Below are 18,296 nucleotides of genomic sequence, written 5' to 3' on the forward strand. Positions count from 1 at the left end.
CAGGCTTAATGTATGCAAAGGGGGTGTTTCCGCGTTAGGGCGGCCAAAAAAATGGCGCAAGGAAATCTATTAGATTTCTTTGCGCCATTTTTTACTGCAATTTTTTAGGCACTCTGTTATAATCTTGCATAATTCCCTCATTTCACATGCTGCAAAAAGTGAGAATTGTTCTGCCATTTCTCATAGTTCAAACTTTCTCATAATTTATGCCTGTGGAGTTTGGTTTGAGTAGAATATGTCTTGTTAATACCCATTTTCTCCTCAAACAAGACATTTTATCCTCAAACCAGTCTCCTACTAGCATTCTTTCTTGACTTTTCTGTTCGAAGTATATGCTCACAGAAAACAATTTACTCTGAATACTGGAGGACTCTATTGTGCATGTGTTTGTTTGCAGTGTAGAACATATTCCACAAACCCCTAAGATCTGTGCTCCGGTTTGCTTTATATATTTACCATCTATCCCAAAGATTAATTTTTTACTGAATGCTAAAATAAAAAATAATAAAACGTGCCAAATAAATTGTATAATTGATCCTGTTATTACAATCGTGCAGATACCAAAGGCAGTGAATCCACACTGATAAAAATTTAGGCACAAAGGGCCTGACTTACAAAAGTACACACATTTGTGAAAGTTTGCGACTGTTTGATATTCACAAAGCATTTTACTAGTAGTATCTTTAATACTGCAGAGTCTCTGCACATAAAAACACAGGGCAGTCCTATCTTTGTATGTGTGGAAACCCCACAGTCCTAAAGATACTACTAGTAAAATACCTTTGAGAATAGCAAACAATCATAAACTTACACAAAAGTGTAAGTTTACCTTTGTGAACCAGCCAAAAATGAATAGCTTCTAATCACTGCCCTTTATTATGTCAAAACAATTAGCTCACTGCAGTGACCTCTGTGTCATTCACAAAACACTGAAAGGATGAGTGTTTCAGAAATGGAACTTGTTCGAACTCCGATTTGCACTAAGCCCAGCTCGTGGTCTCAAGCTTGAAACAGTCAGTCCTGAAGAAGGTCACAGAGGAGGTGTGTTTCCATGTCATTGGGCCTTGATGATGTTTAGGTCCAACAGTTTGCTTATCAAAAGAAGAGAGAACGTAGCTGGTGGTAAATATGCTGCACGCCAGGTTATCAGTAAGCCCTATTTCAATCGGGGAGCGGTGAAATATGGCATTTGTTGAGCATAAAGCAGGCCCAGGGCTTAAAGGAATCTTTGCAAAGGCTCTTTTCTTTACTCACATTAAAAACACACCCATAACCTTGTAGGTAATAAATATGCAAACACACATCTATCTATCTATTTACATACCGGTGTGTGTGTGTGTACTTGTAGAGTTTTACTCATTCATTTACATTCATGTATTTACTACAATAGATGGTTGTTCGTTAGATTAAATTAGATTCATAGCCGTCCACTAATTATGAAATGCTGCGGTGTGGACTGTAGGAATATTCAGCAGCCTTTTGTCATATCTTCATCTGATAGGAATTAAGGCTCAGTATGTTTATCGTTCACTGGACTTAGATTTAGGCCCTGATTTAAGAAAAGTGGTGTTGCATCCAATGCAGTGCGACTACCCCCCCCCACCTCCACCATGTGTGCGCCATATTTAAATTACGGCGCACCATGGTGCAGGTTAGCGGCAATAGCGTCAAAATCTTTGACGCAATTGATGTACTGTGCAGAATTAGTGCCAACATTTTGCCGCTAATCCTGCATAGTACATAGGGGCCCATTGAAAACAATGGTCTCTAAGATTCCACTGCACAATTTTTACAGTCCCCCAATGTTGGAATGCCCCCTTACATACATTATGCCTAATGAAGGCATAATGTGGTGCAAGGGGTTACAAGGTGGTGCAATTAATGAATTGCACCACTTTGTAAATATGGGATGGCGAATTTGGCCTCGTTGGGCCACGTTAGCGTCATATAAAATTATGCTAATGTGGCACAATAAGGCGCTAGGCCCTCTTAAATCTGGGCCTTAGTGTCTCAGGTTTTCAACATGCGCATGAAGTTCATCACAGTCATGCTGTACAAGCCTAAGAGAGACAAGAAAGAAACGCGTTTGCTGTGCAACAGAATGGCGACCTTTTCCCACACAAGTACATTGTATTTCCTATCACAAATATGTAGTATTTTTGGAGTCGAGAAGAAAATACATTTAATAATAAGTAATTTGTAAATGTTTGCTCGGTGTGTTTCACTTTAACAGCTAGTTTGCATAGCCAGGTTTACTCTTAAGTTTCATCTTATAAAAAAAAAGCCTCTCTGAAGAATCCTTCTCCTAATTATTCTAGCATTTTTCAGTGGTGCTTTGTATCTGTCGGCTGTCATGCCTTGCGAAGAACCTGCTGTAACCCACATTCCATGTATTGTACAGCAAACGTCTGCTACTCTCATCTGTCGCCCATCCTACCCTGATAGCATCGTCCGTCAAATTTTAAGGCAGCCTAAATTGTTCTGTCTCGCCATCTATCCTCATCTAATTCAGATTAGCTTGAGAAACACTCATTTCTATGATTTCAGATTGGTGTGTTGCCCTGTAATTAATGGATGAAATAATGCAACGACAACTATAGTTTCACATTGCGCAGAAAACCTGCATTCTAAGACTTCTCTCAAATGGTTTCTTATTATTGATGATTTCAGGATTATTTATGGATTTTCTGCACAAAATTTCTGTTTCGGGAGGCCTGCAGTTTCTGCAGTTTTTGACTTAAATGTTGCCTTGATTTTGGTGACTTCTGGCTTGGATACTGCCATAACGTCTTAGATTGCTGACCTTGGTAGCCTCCTTCCGTAGGTTATCTATCTTTTGCTTGGCTGGTGACATGCTCTCTGGCCCATTTCCACAACAGTTTCTCTACAGTTTACACCCCGTTTCTGCTTTCTGTTTTATTTATTTACTTAATTACTTTATTTTTTTGAGTACTGTCAACTGCAAACTGCACTGGTCACAGTGCTGCATGCCAAGCATGTTTTATTTTGTAATTATAAAAATGTCTGGTGACTATCTCCAAATGCAAATTAATTGTAAAGTACTTTGAATATAGCTGCCGTGCATGGGGGCTTATCTGCATGCACCAGTGACTTTCTTTTAAAAAAATGTGTTATAGTTTGAAAACAATCTGAGCTACATCTGAGAATGTTGTTTCTTATCCTTTAAGAAAAATCCTTCCAGGATGGCCGAAACACTTCTGCAACCTACAGAGTGGCCATCTTGGAATTTGTATTTTTTGCTTCAATAAAAATACTTACAAGATGGCTGCTATTCTTCTGTGCACCCTTGTGAATGTGCCCTCAAGCATGGTGATCATTTTGGAATGGTTATTGAGAAAGTATAGTAAAAATAGTTGCATAATGGCCGTCTGTTCATGCACATGCTTCCTCATTGATAAAGGCCATCCTGAAAGTCCTTTTTGGTATACTTTGAAAAAAAAAAAACATTCTAATATGGCCACCCATGCATCTACAAAAAGTTTGAGCCTGAGAGAGAATAACAGAGGTGGACAACAAAATTAGCCAGATGTCAATAAAACTTTAAGCAAATATAAGCAGTGGTACGTAGCTTACACATTTTCAAGAGATTAAATTTTTTTGAGTAAAGGCCTACCTATAACTGATGTGAGGCACTGTTTTGAAAGAGCTGAACCCTAAGGTCATTCTTTTTACCCCTGTCTCTTCCCCCCCCCCTACAGCTTTTATTCAGATATTCATTTCCATATGGATAGAACAATAATTATTTTTTTCAAAATATATTTTTTAAATAGTTTATTTACCAATATATTTTAAAATAAATTAGCTTTTAGATATGATTTTCTTATGAATGATGAATGCCTATGAGAACCACATAGTCAAATATTTACCTCGAAACGTGCACATCATTGCCTCGTACCTCGTGGTACAGTGATAGTACCAATGTAGTAGCTTCATTTTAAGTGGTTAGTTCTCTTCAAATATGATGTGTAGACAAGAATATAAATGATTAAAATCCCATATAGCAAACTAAACAACTTAATAATTGCTAAAAGAAAAAGTCCAAATGGACTTGACGCGGAACATAACATTTTAGTGCAAACACATTAAGATGGTATGTCTGCTAGTGATTATCCCTATTGATTATATCTACTTGGGGAATTTTACTAAAAAGGGGTTATTTCAATTATGTCTGTTTAGCAAAAACGGCCTAGTAGACATAATATTTTTTTTGTTATGAAATAAGTTTAATTTGCGGATTTGTTATCAGCGATGGAAGCCTTGTGGCCCTTTCATTATAATGACTTACAATACATTCCTGCCAGCCAATTTCAAAATTGAACGTTTCCATGCTCATTTGGAGAAATCATGACTGAATCAGAGAATAAATCTAATCCGATGTTCACACAACCATGTTCCGCTGACACCTGTGCAAATTGCACATTCACAACTGATCTCATCATATCTTGCAGACTGCAACACATGCCTCACGAACCAGCAGCTGCCTCTGAATATAGAGCCTGACTCATCTTCATCTTTTTGTTGTCCTTTTGACCTTCAAACTTAACTCTTGACAGCACATAAATTGGGCCTTTAAATGTTAAATCATTAATTTCTAAACCAAGAAATAATATTAAATATAGATTCCGACAAATGGACATTTCTCTTAAGCCCAGATGTTTAGAAAGTTAACGTGTTGTTCTTTTATGGATGACTGTAAATTCAATCAGAAAGGCATTCCATTTTTCAGACTAGTAAAAAAGGTAATTCAGAGGTCTTTAAATAAGGTGCAGTAATTGAAGGTTACAGAGTATATGATTGTCGGCTGGGGCTAGTTCTTTTCAAACTTGCTACACAATCCTCAGTTTAGTCCAATCGTATTCACATACATCTGTTATTGCACGTCTAAATAAAAAAACGAATATGTTATAAGAAGGCTCAAGACAATAATTTTCCTCATTTACAGTCAGGAATTCATTTTTCTGGGATAAGCTGGGAAATATTTCAATGACATGGTGCCCCCCCTAAAGAAATTCTTTAGAAATGCAGCACCTTAACCCTCCCTAGAGAAGACAGGAAAACTGTCCCTAAAGTAGAATTGTAAAGAGCATGCATTGGGCTAATAGATGTGGGGGAGCTTGACTTTCGATACTAGCATTTGAGATCCGAGCCGCAAAAAATGCGTTTCTTTTCAGCTGTTTAAGAAGGAAACCTCCTATGTGACATGTTACTCTTGCGAAAGTGTCCGATCAGTTTAAAGTCTGAAGGACCATATTATGCAAAATGGTGCTCTGTCCCTGTCTGTCCCAGACACACCCTCGGTTGGGTGCGTCTGAAGCAGACATGCTCCACATCACGTGCAAAATGTGATGTTCATAATGTGGGGCATACTCGAGCTTAGACTGGCACAGTGCAGCGTTGAAAGAAACACCAGCTTTTTGAAACTACCAGCCCATCTCTGAGGGGGGCAGTGTCCCCTGTAGACAAGCGCAGTCTCCCATAAGGAGATGTTTAAGGGTTTCTGAGATCCTTGTGTCACCCTCCTATAGAGTGCCCAGAGGGGTGCGCTGGCTGTGCACTGTTTCATGTTTCTAAGAATCAGTGTGCCCCCCAGCCAGTGGCATAACATCAGCCCCCCCAGCCCTTGTGGTGCGGAGGGGGCGAGCTCCAGGAGGGTCGAGCTGCACAGCCGGCAGGCCCTCAGCCTTAGTGCTCCTTACTGGGTCCGGAGGGGGCCTCCTCCATGTGCTTTGAAGGGGGCGGGGGGGGGGGGGGGCAAGCTCCCTTACGCCACTGCTCCCAGCAGTCTCTTTGCTCTTGTAATCAAGTCTGTCATATGGTGTGGAAACACGGGGCCTTCCTTGCGATTAAGCGGGTGCACAATGTTATGCCCATGCAATTATTATTACAGAATTGATCACACAAACATCTACAGCCCCTTCTGTAATTCCAAAGTGCCCAGGGGTGCATAAAACAGTATATGAATAGCTGTTGCACCGCTAGGTATTGTCCCGCCATAGATACCTGTTTTGAAAGAAACACATTTCACTCTTAAAAGCGGTAGCGAACGAGGGCTTTACTGAAAGAATAAACAGCACTCACGAGGCCTCGACTTTACACCGAAATCCCTCCCAACTAAGAACAGATTTGTTCATATCTCAGTTAAATGCACTTTTAGCTGTTTTCGCACGATGATGACACCGTGGCTGGTTTAACTGCAATAACATCAATACATCTGTTGCAAACAATATGTGTTGAGACAAGTGCGGATTTTCCGATCGTGGCTTTTAGTTGAGAAATGGGCTTTCTTAATTTCTCAGTGATCAATAACTTCACAGGAACGTGGGCGATGTGGAAGAGAGATCTCTCGAGCTCAATAAATTTCATAACAAAAACATTACTGCTGCCTTACTAAATGAATAAATTGAGGTTTCGTTTGGGTTATATTGTACCGAAAACAAGGTGATGAAGAATATGTACTCTGGGGATTCTAACAGAAGAACATTTTAAAGTGATTCTGCTCTTGCCCCGACGCTTCACACTGAAGTAGCTAAAGTGGGGAGGGTCCCTCTCGTCTTAATTCAGCAACCACAGGACTGAAAAAAATAAGTCACTCTCGGGGATGTGCGGCTTTCCGGATTTTCTGTCACAACCTGTCCATGGAATATTGACTGATCACGAAAGGTGTAACCACTGGGCACTGTCTCTTTAAGAGAATGGCGGTTCAAGCCGACAGACACCATCTCCCAGAAGACCAGCTGACATTTCTCAGCCAGGAGACCTGGCTGTGCAGTCGCTCTCTTGTCTTCTGATCAGAGATATCTCACTTCTGTATACACTGGGCCAGCTAGCAGCAGCCTTCTAGCCTGTGTAGCTTGTGAAAAGACAATCTGAATCTCAAAATCAAATCATTTCTGGATAAAACGATTGAACTAAGAGATTTGTTGTATTTTTCCCTTGTGGAGCCACTATGACTGTGAGACCTCCCATTGCTGTTAGTAGTTGTTGGGGACGTCATGTAAGCAACAAAAAGGCTATTTTCCGTTTTTCCCAATGTAGAGACCATATTGAGGGTAAATGATCTTGTGATGTTTACAGTTTCCCTAGTGAAGTACACTGCTGTAATAGGCAGAGATAGGAGTTCTATGTAGTGACTCATTATAATTAATAGCCATTACCACACTCAGTTAAAGTATTCTAACTCACACTGTCTACAAGGTTGTGTGCCATAGTTTTGAAATGTTTCTCTTTAATAAAAATCAAATATTTCAGAGTCGTTGGCTACATTTTAAATGCCTATAGAACTACTTTGGAAAAGTGAATATTTTTATTTTCAGTTACAATAGTTGAACCATAAGGAAATTATATGGGAAGTAAAATTGTGTTTGGAAAAAGTGGGAAATAGTTCCAGGCAAAAATGTCGCAATTATTGAAAGATCCAAAAATAGGCACTTTAGCATATTACTGCTCTTACTGCTGCTATGCACATAATCCCCCAGTTTCAGGGGAAAATACTACATCTGGAAGAAAATCCACAACCAGCATGAAAGTGTCACAGAGCATATTGTTGTATCGCTGTTCCGGTTGTCCTGTCTCCTGTATTGCTTGTCCTGGTATTGTTCTTGTATTGCTTGCTTGTATTGCCTATCCCTGTATTCTCCTCCTATTGTTTGTCCCTCATGTTTGGTTCTGTTTGTCTTGTTATTGTTTGCCTAGAAGTGCCCCTGGCCACACCACCTTTTTTCTGCCATTTTTCCCCTACTGTGCCCTTCTCCCACCTTCCTCCCACTGCGCATTGCCCTCCCCAGGACCTACTTAATGGCGGTCGCTTGCGCTAGCCTGTCGGCACCCATCCCCACCTGGACCACACCCATCACCAGAACCCCTGGCTCTGCAGCCCAACAGTGGTACACCTCTGACAAAATCTGAAACCTCTTGCCAAAGACCCAGAACACCAACTGCAGCAAGGCCTCTGTTCACTGAAGACCCCTTCTTTGCCACAACTGCCGCTTCTCATGCGACAAAGGAACCATCACAATCCCCACATAGCAGACTCCCGACCACAAACTACAACTCCAATGCTCTCTACTCAACATCTGATCCCTCTGCAAGCATGCTATAGAAATCTGGGACACCATCGCCACCCTTGCTCCCAACATAATGTTCATCACAGAAACCTGGCTCACCCCGCATCTGCACCAGACATTGCCACTGCATCCCCTTCCCCCGGATACAAAATGATCACAAGCGACCGCCCCAATAGACAGTGCAGAGGCATCGTCATCATCCACAAGGACTCCCTCCATTGCACCACCTCGGCGACGACACAGCACTAATCATGGAATACCTAAACTTCCACATCAAACCTGACACCAATACCATCATCGGAGGAACCCTCACCTACAGACCCTCAGGGAAACGGCTCCACTTCTGCAACTTCATTCAAGACTTCGCTGCCCCCCTGGCAATAGACTCTAACTGCTACATCTTCCTGGAGGACCTAAACTTCCACCTAGAAGACCTGAACAATGACAGTTCCACCTCACTCCTTGAAAACATGAGCATCATCAGCCTCTCTAAGCTAGTCACTGCCCCCACCCACAGTGCAGGACACACACAGGACCCCATCTTATCCATGAGTGACAGGGCCAAATTTTCCCACACCACTGGGGTAACATGGGCCGACCACAACATTGTACACTTGATCATCGATCAATTGCACAACGCCTCAATGGGACTCCCGTCTGCGACAAGCTATCAGACTCCTTCCAGCACAAGATCTCCAACATCTAGAGCAATTTCAATCCCCAACCCACCAACTTCAAACTCCCCTATACCCTAAAACCACCCCACCGGATCACCGAATGGAAGCAGCTCTCTACTGAAGACACCATCACCATCATGAACTCAACACCTTCATCGCCACAGCCTCCGTCTCCGACGCCTGGAAACACGCTGATGTCAAGCCCCTCATCTGATCCCAATAAGCCCCACCTTGCTCCTCCCATTCCCATTTCCAGGCCAAAGTCCTGGAAAAAAAACATCAACCACCAGCTCACGGACTACCTCAAACACAAAAACTTGCTCGACCAATCCCAATCTGGCTTCCAGCCAAACCTCAGCACCGAGACCACCCTGATCGTAGCAACCGATGACATCAGACACCTCCTCGACTTCAGGGGAACAGCAGACCTCATACTCTTGACCCATCTGCAGCATTCAAAACCACCTCCAGTCATACTGTTATCACCAGACTCTACAGCATCAGCATCCAAGGCAACGCACTCAACTGGATCTCTTCATTGCTCACTGGCTGAACACAGAGGATCCTCCTCCGCCCTTCATCTCTTCCCCCATAGACATCTGTGGTGTTCCCCAAGGCTCCTACTTCAGCCCCACCCTCTATAATGTCTTCATGGCTCCTCTAGCTCACATAGCATGCACCTATAGACTCAACATCGTCTCCTATGCCGACAACACCCAGCTAGTCCTCTCCTTCACAGACGATGCCACACCACACAAACCAACTTCCAAAACACTATGACCAACATCGCTGCCTGGATGGGGATCAACTGCCTCAAGCTAAACTCAGGCAGAACAGAGATCCTCATCCTCAGAAACAAGCCATCCCCCTGGGATGACTCATGGTGGCTGGCCGTCCTTGGTCCCCCACCCACGCCCTCCAGCCATGCACACAACCTCAGGATCATCCTTAACACCCAACCGACCATGAAGCAACAGATGAACGCTGTCTCCTCTGCCTGCTTCCATATTCTCCACATGCTCCACAAGATTTTCTGAGGGATACCCATCTTCACCAGGAAAGTAGTTACCCAGGCCCTCATCTCAGTCACCTTGATTACGGCAACGGACTCTATACTGGAACCATGAAGCAGCTCTTGAACCACCTCCAGGCTGTCCAGAATGCCACAACAAGACTCATTCTTGACCTCCCCAGAAGAACCCACATCACTCCTCACCTCAGGGCCCTCCACTGGCTCCCCATACAGCACAGATGCCTCTTCAAATTCCTCACATATGCCTACAAGGCCCTACACAACGCCAGAACCACCTACATCAACAACCGCCTCACATTCTACCGACCGACCAGAAAACTTTGTTCTGCCACCATGCCCAGGCCTATGTCCCGCATCTGCCAGAAAACAGCTCAAGACCTGGCTCTTGGACCACTACCACCAACCATGCAAGACCCACAGCATCACACCAGCACCTGGAGATCCCCCGGGGTGGCAGGCTTTTGCTCTACAAGACCCCTCTGATTGATTGATTGACATTGCATGTCAAGTTCTTCTCAAGATTGATCCCTTTTGCCACAAATCAGGTACTAAATATCCCACACTAAATCAAGTCCTAAATCCAGAGTTATGGTTTTACACCATCAGATTATTATATAAATCAGTATAAGTTCTAGGAATAGATTTTACTTTAGCTATGGCAATATTCATGTATAGGGCAGGATCCCTGGAGTATTTAGGCAGTATGTGATTTGTTTGTCATTTAATTTTCCACCATTGCTTGCATTTTTTAAGCAAGTGTAGAGATGGAATTATTGTGCTGCAAGGGTTTGATTGGAGTTGTTCTGTTTTCATAGCTTGCTTAGTAAATACCCGATGTATGCCTTTGGTACAGAAATACAAATTAACAGTCCACTTCAGTGTAACAGTTTCCTCTACAGGTAGGATCATCCTTGTAAAGGATTGCAGTTATGGCTTCATAAGGCTGATTTTATTCTTAAGGTGGATGGGCGAGTTGCCATTTTGTAAAAGGTTGTAGGTTTGTAAGTTTGTAAGTTTGGTATTTAAATGCGATCTTGCGTTTATTAAGGGTGTGCCTGTGCATTCACGTTAACAAGAAAAACAGTATATAAAATGAGTGAAGTTTACTGTTAGAGAATGTTTTCGTAAATATGATTTTAAAAAATGATGGAAAAAAATCTCTGAAAATGTTCTGGGTTCAAAGTTGTTTGCTCAAACGCTGCCCATCCGATTGACCAATCAGTTGTAGGATGGATGGACGGTGAGGCAGTACAACAGAGGTGGAAAGACCAGCATTCTACATTGCCCCGAAGCCCAGCTTTAGAGATTATATGTGAGCTTCGAGAAACGCCTAAGAAATAAACTCTTGCATTTGACTTCAACTAAGTTCAGTAGAGAACAGAGGTTGCAATGGGAGAATAGCAGATACAATTGCTTGCCCCATTCCGGTTGCAGTCTACCTTCTTTTTTCATCCATTAGGCTGGATTTCTATTCTTGCCAGCTCTGAAGTAACTAAAAGGTGACACGCAATGGTTTATAACACTCCTTAATAAATAGAAAATGATTAAATATACTTTGTTTTGTTTCTTTTCTAATCACTAGTTGTGCTTTGGCCCGTCCTACACTCTGGCTATGATAGTCACCCATTCTCGAAATAAGCCAAATGTACTGTGGACTGTTGTGGGTTTTCCCTATTGGAGAGAATGTCTTATGTATGGTAGTGATAGGGCAGACACATTTACTTATCAGGAATTGTGAACTTAGGATTGGCTGTGTGCTCAAGCTTTTTCTTACACTTTAACTTTCGAGGAAATGTCCCCAAATCCAACCAACCAATTGGAGGTATTGTCCTATCTGAATCTCTGATTTCCCCTAGTGGTCTGCATGGTTCTCGATGTACATAAATATATATCTGATCACCACTGTGTGCCTGCCTTTTTTGTACTAACCAGAATCTTCTTTACTTTCACAGGAAGTCACTCGGAGGCTCAGCTCTGCAACGCCAACGCAGTCAGCTGTCCTCCTTCCTGTGCCTGCAGCAACAACATTGTGGACTGTCGCGGGAAGGGCCTGACTGACATCCCCGCCAATCTACCAGAGGGCATTGTGGAGATGTAAGTGAAGATTCTGCTCCGCACGTGTCTTCATTGGGACATGACCAATCCCTTTTAATCCACAGCCTCTCGTAGAAAGCGTTAAATGTTTCTCTGTCAAGACCTGCAACCAGTTAAGTTTATAGAGCCTGAAGTAAACGAATGATGTGTACACTAATTTAGCCAACTGCAAAATACTGGAAATCATCACACTGAGGTACATCCAGCAGAGAAAATCACAGTTGTATTTAATTTCTGATAGCACTGGTTTCGTTCTCCATGTTGGATGAAATATAATGTGAGGAAATTGTGCAGTGTCTAGTATTTGCTCGAACCAAGAAAATGTTGCCATCCACAATTAAACTGGAAAGAGTGGTGGCCACACTGTCTGCCCTCAATAATGTGCTAACATACATGTGCTTCATGCGGCTGACATTGTTGCCTGTACTGGCACTTGAGCATTGAGTCAGGGTTAAGCTAATGTACTCATTACGTTAGCAAGACCAGGGCTAGTTATCTATGACACAGAAAGCACACTATGTGGTTGAAGTGTATACCACTGAAAGTAGCACACATTTTAAGAAAATACCTTTTTAAAGTAACAATATTTTAGCAGTTGTGATGCGAGGATTTTGCTTCCTCGGGGTTTGTTGGCATATTTAGGAGTTGGTCGTCCAGCCCTTTCTCCTTGATGAGCTGGGGCAGAGCAAGACTTCAGGCCCATAGACAGTTTACTTTCAGCGTTATGGAAGCAGAAATCAGAAGAAACCAGAAGCCAACTATTCTTTTATTAAGAAGTGCTTCATATGAGAGAACATTCTGATAATGTTAAGGACATCCTTTTCACAAGTATATTGAAGTACCATCCCTATAAAAATAGGTTTCTATAAAAGCTACGAAGGGATACCTCCTTCCCGCAACATACCACACAGTAATCCTTGGTCTTCGGCCCCCAAACCTGAAAGCAATGACAAAGGTTCAATGGGCACTCATTAGTTTTATGCTACATGTGGCCAGACAGTTGATAGCATTAACCTGGAAACAAAAGTCCACACCCTCGATGGCTCAATGGTTCACCCTCATATTTCTACTGTTTAAATGGCGTCTGGCCGATACTCATATCTATGAATGCACTGACGATTTGGCGCTGATTGTCCTCAGTGCATGGCATTATTTTTATTTACCATGCAATTAAAGTATAGAGCTTTCAAACAAAAAAATTGGTTTCTAAGGCCAAAAGGCGCAGCGAGGGTGTCCCATAGGCATGCACAATTATCGATTCTCGGTTCGAATCCATGATTCATGGTTTCTAGAATATTTCAACCACAGGCAATAATGACACACATATTGAAAGCCACACAAGGTCGCATTTGATGCAGCGATTCCAAAACTGAATTTTTCCAGGCGGTTGGGAAGCCTATGCAAGAAAGAATTCCTTTCACCACTTGTGCCAGGAACCGGTCCAGAGGAAAGCAGTGGAGTGCTTTTCAGAAATAGAGCCATATTCAAAACGAGGCTTCACACGGTCACTCTGTGGTTTTCATCAATTTATATATAAACCAAAATTAGTTTCTTGTGCAGGACATCAGTGAGTGACATGTTACTACTTGGAGTGAATTTCACTGTAAATGGAATGCCATTCCAGGAAAATGTATGGTTTGTGTGGTTTTATTGTGTGTTGGTTAATGTGTACCAGGAGTGCTCAAGAGGAATGCTTCCCCTTTAACAAAATAAGTTATCCGAAATGAGAAAAACAGAAATATCTGCATAAAACCCGTCATTAGCAATCCAATATACATAGCAAAACACTGCATTGTGTAACGCACGCTTAATTCAGCTGTCAATCACATTTCATTGAGAATCCTTGAGCACAATAAATGCTTTAAAGGGTTGTACAAATGCTTAGAGTTCCCATAGAGATTGGTATCTGTCTTGATTTCACTGGCTAAAGGTAAAATCACTTTCTGAAAATGCCTTTCCCGGTGCCTCGGATTAGTCATGGTCATTGCAAGATCAACCAGCTACACGGTCAATAAAGGGAAGAAGGCATGCCACAAACTCACACACAGTTTGGGGAAAAATAATGCAACCTATTTTGTGTAATGGAAACCTCTAATATTTCTCAATAAAGCAAGAATGGATCTGTTAATTATTACACTGATATGTAGCTATTATAATTATTTTTTAAATGTTTTAGATAGTGGAAGCAAGTAAACTTTTTGCCACATCATAGCCTTCATTATTCTTAAAGTAAGTTTTTGTATTGAAAATATTGGTTTTTTTTGGCTGAAAATAACGTAACATAATTTCGTTTAAAAACTGTTAAAATAGCATGATGCCCATGCCAGTAATCTGAAACTGGCATTATCCTATCAAACTAAAGGCAGCTTCTATTCTGCTGAACTTCCGCTATGTCCACTTCAAAATGGTTGCCTCACTTTCATTGTAGCTTAAGTGCTATTAACCATATAGACCTCTTTGTTGTTATGCTTCTGTGTTCACCCACTGTTTGCCTTAGATAGCTTATAGGATACATCCTACTGTATATAGGTGCCTGTCCCACTGAAGGTTTAGCATTGATTGTGGCCGCTGGTGGTTGGCTCGTGGATGTAGGCAGTATTTGTTTATATACATATGGTTTACTCAGAAAATGCGGTACAGATTCCACAGCTGTATCTGCAAATTGATCTACTTTATTGTGGAATAGTCCTTGGAATAACTAATACATAAAAAATAAATTAGAAGTCACTTGATTAAATCTAGTGTTCTATAGGAATCTATTGCTTATAAATTCTACTTTCTCAAATCAAACATAATTATAAAATATTTTACATATATTATGCAAGAATAATAAATTATGCAGGCAAGGATTAACTACATTTTGGGAAGCGTGCTCGATGTGATAAGTATGGTGAGTGTTTAAAGAGATAAAGGTTTGTAGCAGTTCACAGGCAGAATCATAAAAAGGAAAGCTAATTAAGATGTTATGTGTAGAGCAAATATGCTTCAGACCTAAATGTATATTAGAAGTTCTAGCATCAGCACTTTCCATGCTCAGAAAGTGGCGTAATAGTAAGGAAGTTGTAAGCACCATATAATATGCAATTTCAACTTACAAAGGTAAACAGGAAGTGAGGAGAGTGGTGAGCCACTCAGAACACGTAAGTTGAATGTTTTTTACCAAAGCAGCTTATGTGAAAGGCTTCACATCATGGAGAGTATGGAACGTAACATGAGGTCACATTTAGTGCTTCTGAAAGACACAATATTAGCTGGTTTTGAACCGACCTGGTTTATTGTGTAGTGGATTATCGAAGATGCCATAGATATAGTACACAGACCGCAAGAAAGGTAGGACACAGATGCAGATTTCATTGAACAGAGAGTAGTCATGTTAGATGGGATCGTTTGAGGCACCCGCCATTGAAGTTTGATGTCTTAAACTGGAGGGTACACAAATGCCTGAAATTTACCAATCTATGCACCAACCATAAACAAACGCCACTTTTTTTTTTTATTCTGTCTTTAAAATGTTTACTTTGATTGATGCCACATATAATAAGCAATTCATATTCTGATGACAGGGGTTCTAATGAAAAGGAAGGAGTCACTCATAGAGTCCAGAGAACTCACATATATTCTCTAGAACAAACAAGTTACATAGCTGGATAGAAAACACACGTTTAAGCATTGCTGGCCAATCACTATGGCACACGGACATACATTAAATCTTTGAGGGCAGATATGCACTGGTGCGTTAAGCAGAGGGTTTGCAAGTGAGTATAAAAAAGAATGCATGCAGCACAAGAAAACCTTTACAAGCACGTAAACGCCAAATGAAAGTGGTTCTGAAAGTACTATATTCAGTGGTAAGTGCTATGTATCATGCTGAGGTTGCAATTTAATATTATAGAATAAACGCCCTGATCTTTTTACAACTGGAAGAGCCATCAACATTGCATAGAATGAGAATAAGGACAGTACTCGCTGAGCTACTTAGAGAAATGTGACGTAACAAATGCGAATTTGAAGAGAAACGTTTCATTGATTTATATTTAGACAATTTATTTTTTTTCCTCCATAGAGGACGTTTGTGTTCTTTTGGTTATTAAAAGGGCAAATAACGCAAGCAGTACTTTTACAAAAAAAGGTTATTATGAGATGGGATGGTTAGAGTGGTATAAACATGTTGAAACGTGAGAATTTCTCATGTAGAGAACAAATTCTCTCCCCTTTAATGAAGTTTAGCATCTCAAAAGTGTGGATGTTGTAAAAGCTATCCATAGTTTATGCCCTAATTTTATCAATTGTGATAAGGAATTGTGCACCCTGAGCCAAATTCCCCGCAAACGTCAATAATCTGACATTGGTCAATTGGAGCCCTAGAACAAAGATGTTGTAGAAGGGTGCCCTTACCAGTGTGTGAACCCCCTGCTACTGGTAGGTGAACCATATATTTTGTCCTAATGGATGGAGAGCTCCCTAGCAAAGAATTCCTCTTGCAGGCGGCATTGCACACTGCCAGCATCATATATCTGTTAGGTTTAACCGGATTTACATGTGGCTTTTCCTCCTGCACCCCCAATCCATCAACCAGTATTCACTGCTACCGATGTCAGACTGGTGTTAGGTACCTGTCGGACACAGGGGAAAAAACATCCATCATTAGATAAGACTTCTGTGCTCCTCTCTTGGATGATGATTGTGCCAAGCACGAGTTGCCAAGAGACCTTAGACCCTACACCAAGAGGAGGTTCTTGAGTGGACATCCTTCAACTCAAATGAGAAGGCCTTAGGTACCACATACTGCACTATGCAGATACCTTTCGGTGTCACAGGTCATGATACCACCAAATGATAATACTCTCTGAAGCAAAAGCCCTGGTGGCTCAAACAGTACTTCCTCTGATCGGGGCAGATACCGCTCACTTTGCTGGAGGTATTTTATATGTAATGAGGACCTATACTCTTTAGAAGGGCACAACTGCCCCCTTCCGAAGCCCCTTTCTGTGACAGCCAGCCATTATCAGTACTGATGCCTCGCTTTTGTCTTTCCACACCCGCGATTTGTCGGTGATGCTGTTTGGCTTGACAGACTATTACACTTTAGCATCTGAGATGTTGAAACACGAAAATTGCTTGCAAACTGTTCCCATTAGTGAGCAGCTCTACACATGCTTTTTTCTCCCAGCGGTGGGGAAGAGATAGCTATGGCTCAGATTAATATGGCTGTCACTTCCGTGCAGAATTAGGCATTACTCTTTAAGAAAAATAGTGTCATTCTTTCCCTAAAGAGGATATAGCAGCTTTCCATTTTTCAGCTCTCCCCTCTTTTGTGCTCTCCTCACCGGGGTGTAAAACAAGTATCAGGTGAGTTGTGATGTGAGGATGAGATCGATTACAGTGGGTTTTCAAATGCTTACTCAATGTTCACAAATAATATATTACCTTTGAAAAGCAAGCATTACTTCTGCCCCGTTATACTGGCTGTGTTCTTCAGTCATCAAAAGCAGACACCTTCACCAACTGCAGGGCCCTTTAATAGTGGCTAGGCGCTATTCTATGGGAGCTGGAGTCATGGTTGCCGACCACTGCAACTTAGCACGTCTGGATGTTGTGGTAAAATCACTGACAGCCAATATAGATTAGAAAAACGAAACTTCTTTGAAAGGTTCTCTAGAAGAGAGTAACAGATATGAAGCACAATAAAAGTGACTTATTGTTTCTCTTTTGGAATTCGTTCCTGAGAAATTATTCAAATATTCACTCCCATTATAATATGTCGGCCCTTCAGGGTCCCTTTTTTCCAGGCTTACAGATGTTAACTTCATTCAAATGCCACAAAAACTGGGTTCGACCTGTGGCCAATCTACTATGTCTGCCATTGTGTCCAGTGCAGCTTATTTTAAATTTACAGCAAAGTTGCCTAGCGGTATTGAATGTTGTGCATGGTTAAAACTTGTTGTCACTCTATGTAAAATGTGCATTTTTTTTTCTTGCATCTAATTACTGTTCTTCCAAACACATCACTTCGCTGAAAAAGAAAGCAATTAGAAATGCTCGGAATGCTTTTGGAATATGGATTGCAATTTTCTTCTAATTACAGAGATAAACTGCTTTTTCCATATGCATGGCAACCTAATTGTGTATTTCATCAAACCTGCAAAACGTTTTCACTCTAGAAAGGATGTGTGCATCAGAATATCAACAAAAACATATTATCGAGAACGCAATGTAATTACTAAACAATTTCAATGTTGTGATGAGTACAAAAGTGAAGGGAAAAAACAAAAATATGCTCAGTAGAAAACAAATATTCACAATTTCCCACATATTACGCTATATATACAATCTACAGTATTGGGGATTTGCGACAATATAGTACCATTTTTGTATTAATAAAATTGTCGTTGATAGTTCTTAACTTTC

General features: G+C 41.2%; 1 protein-coding gene across 1 annotated transcript in view; it reads left to right on the plus strand.

Annotated features, from left to right (window-relative positions):
- Positions 1-18,296, plus strand: part of SLIT3 (slit guidance ligand 3) — an 892,819-nt gene that overhangs the window by 645,256 nt on the left and 229,267 nt on the right. Inside the window, exon 9 of the mRNA XM_069199342.1 lies at positions 11,747-11,888. Within this exon, the coding sequence (XP_069055443.1) occupies positions 11,747-11,888 (142 nt within the window). The remainder of the gene's footprint in view (positions 1-11,746; positions 11,889-18,296) is intronic.

The sequence above is a fragment of the Pleurodeles waltl genome, chromosome 7, assembly GCF_031143425.1.
Source record: "Pleurodeles waltl isolate 20211129_DDA chromosome 7, aPleWal1.hap1.20221129, whole genome shotgun sequence".
Lineage (NCBI taxonomy): Eukaryota > Metazoa > Chordata > Amphibia > Caudata > Salamandridae > Pleurodeles > Pleurodeles waltl.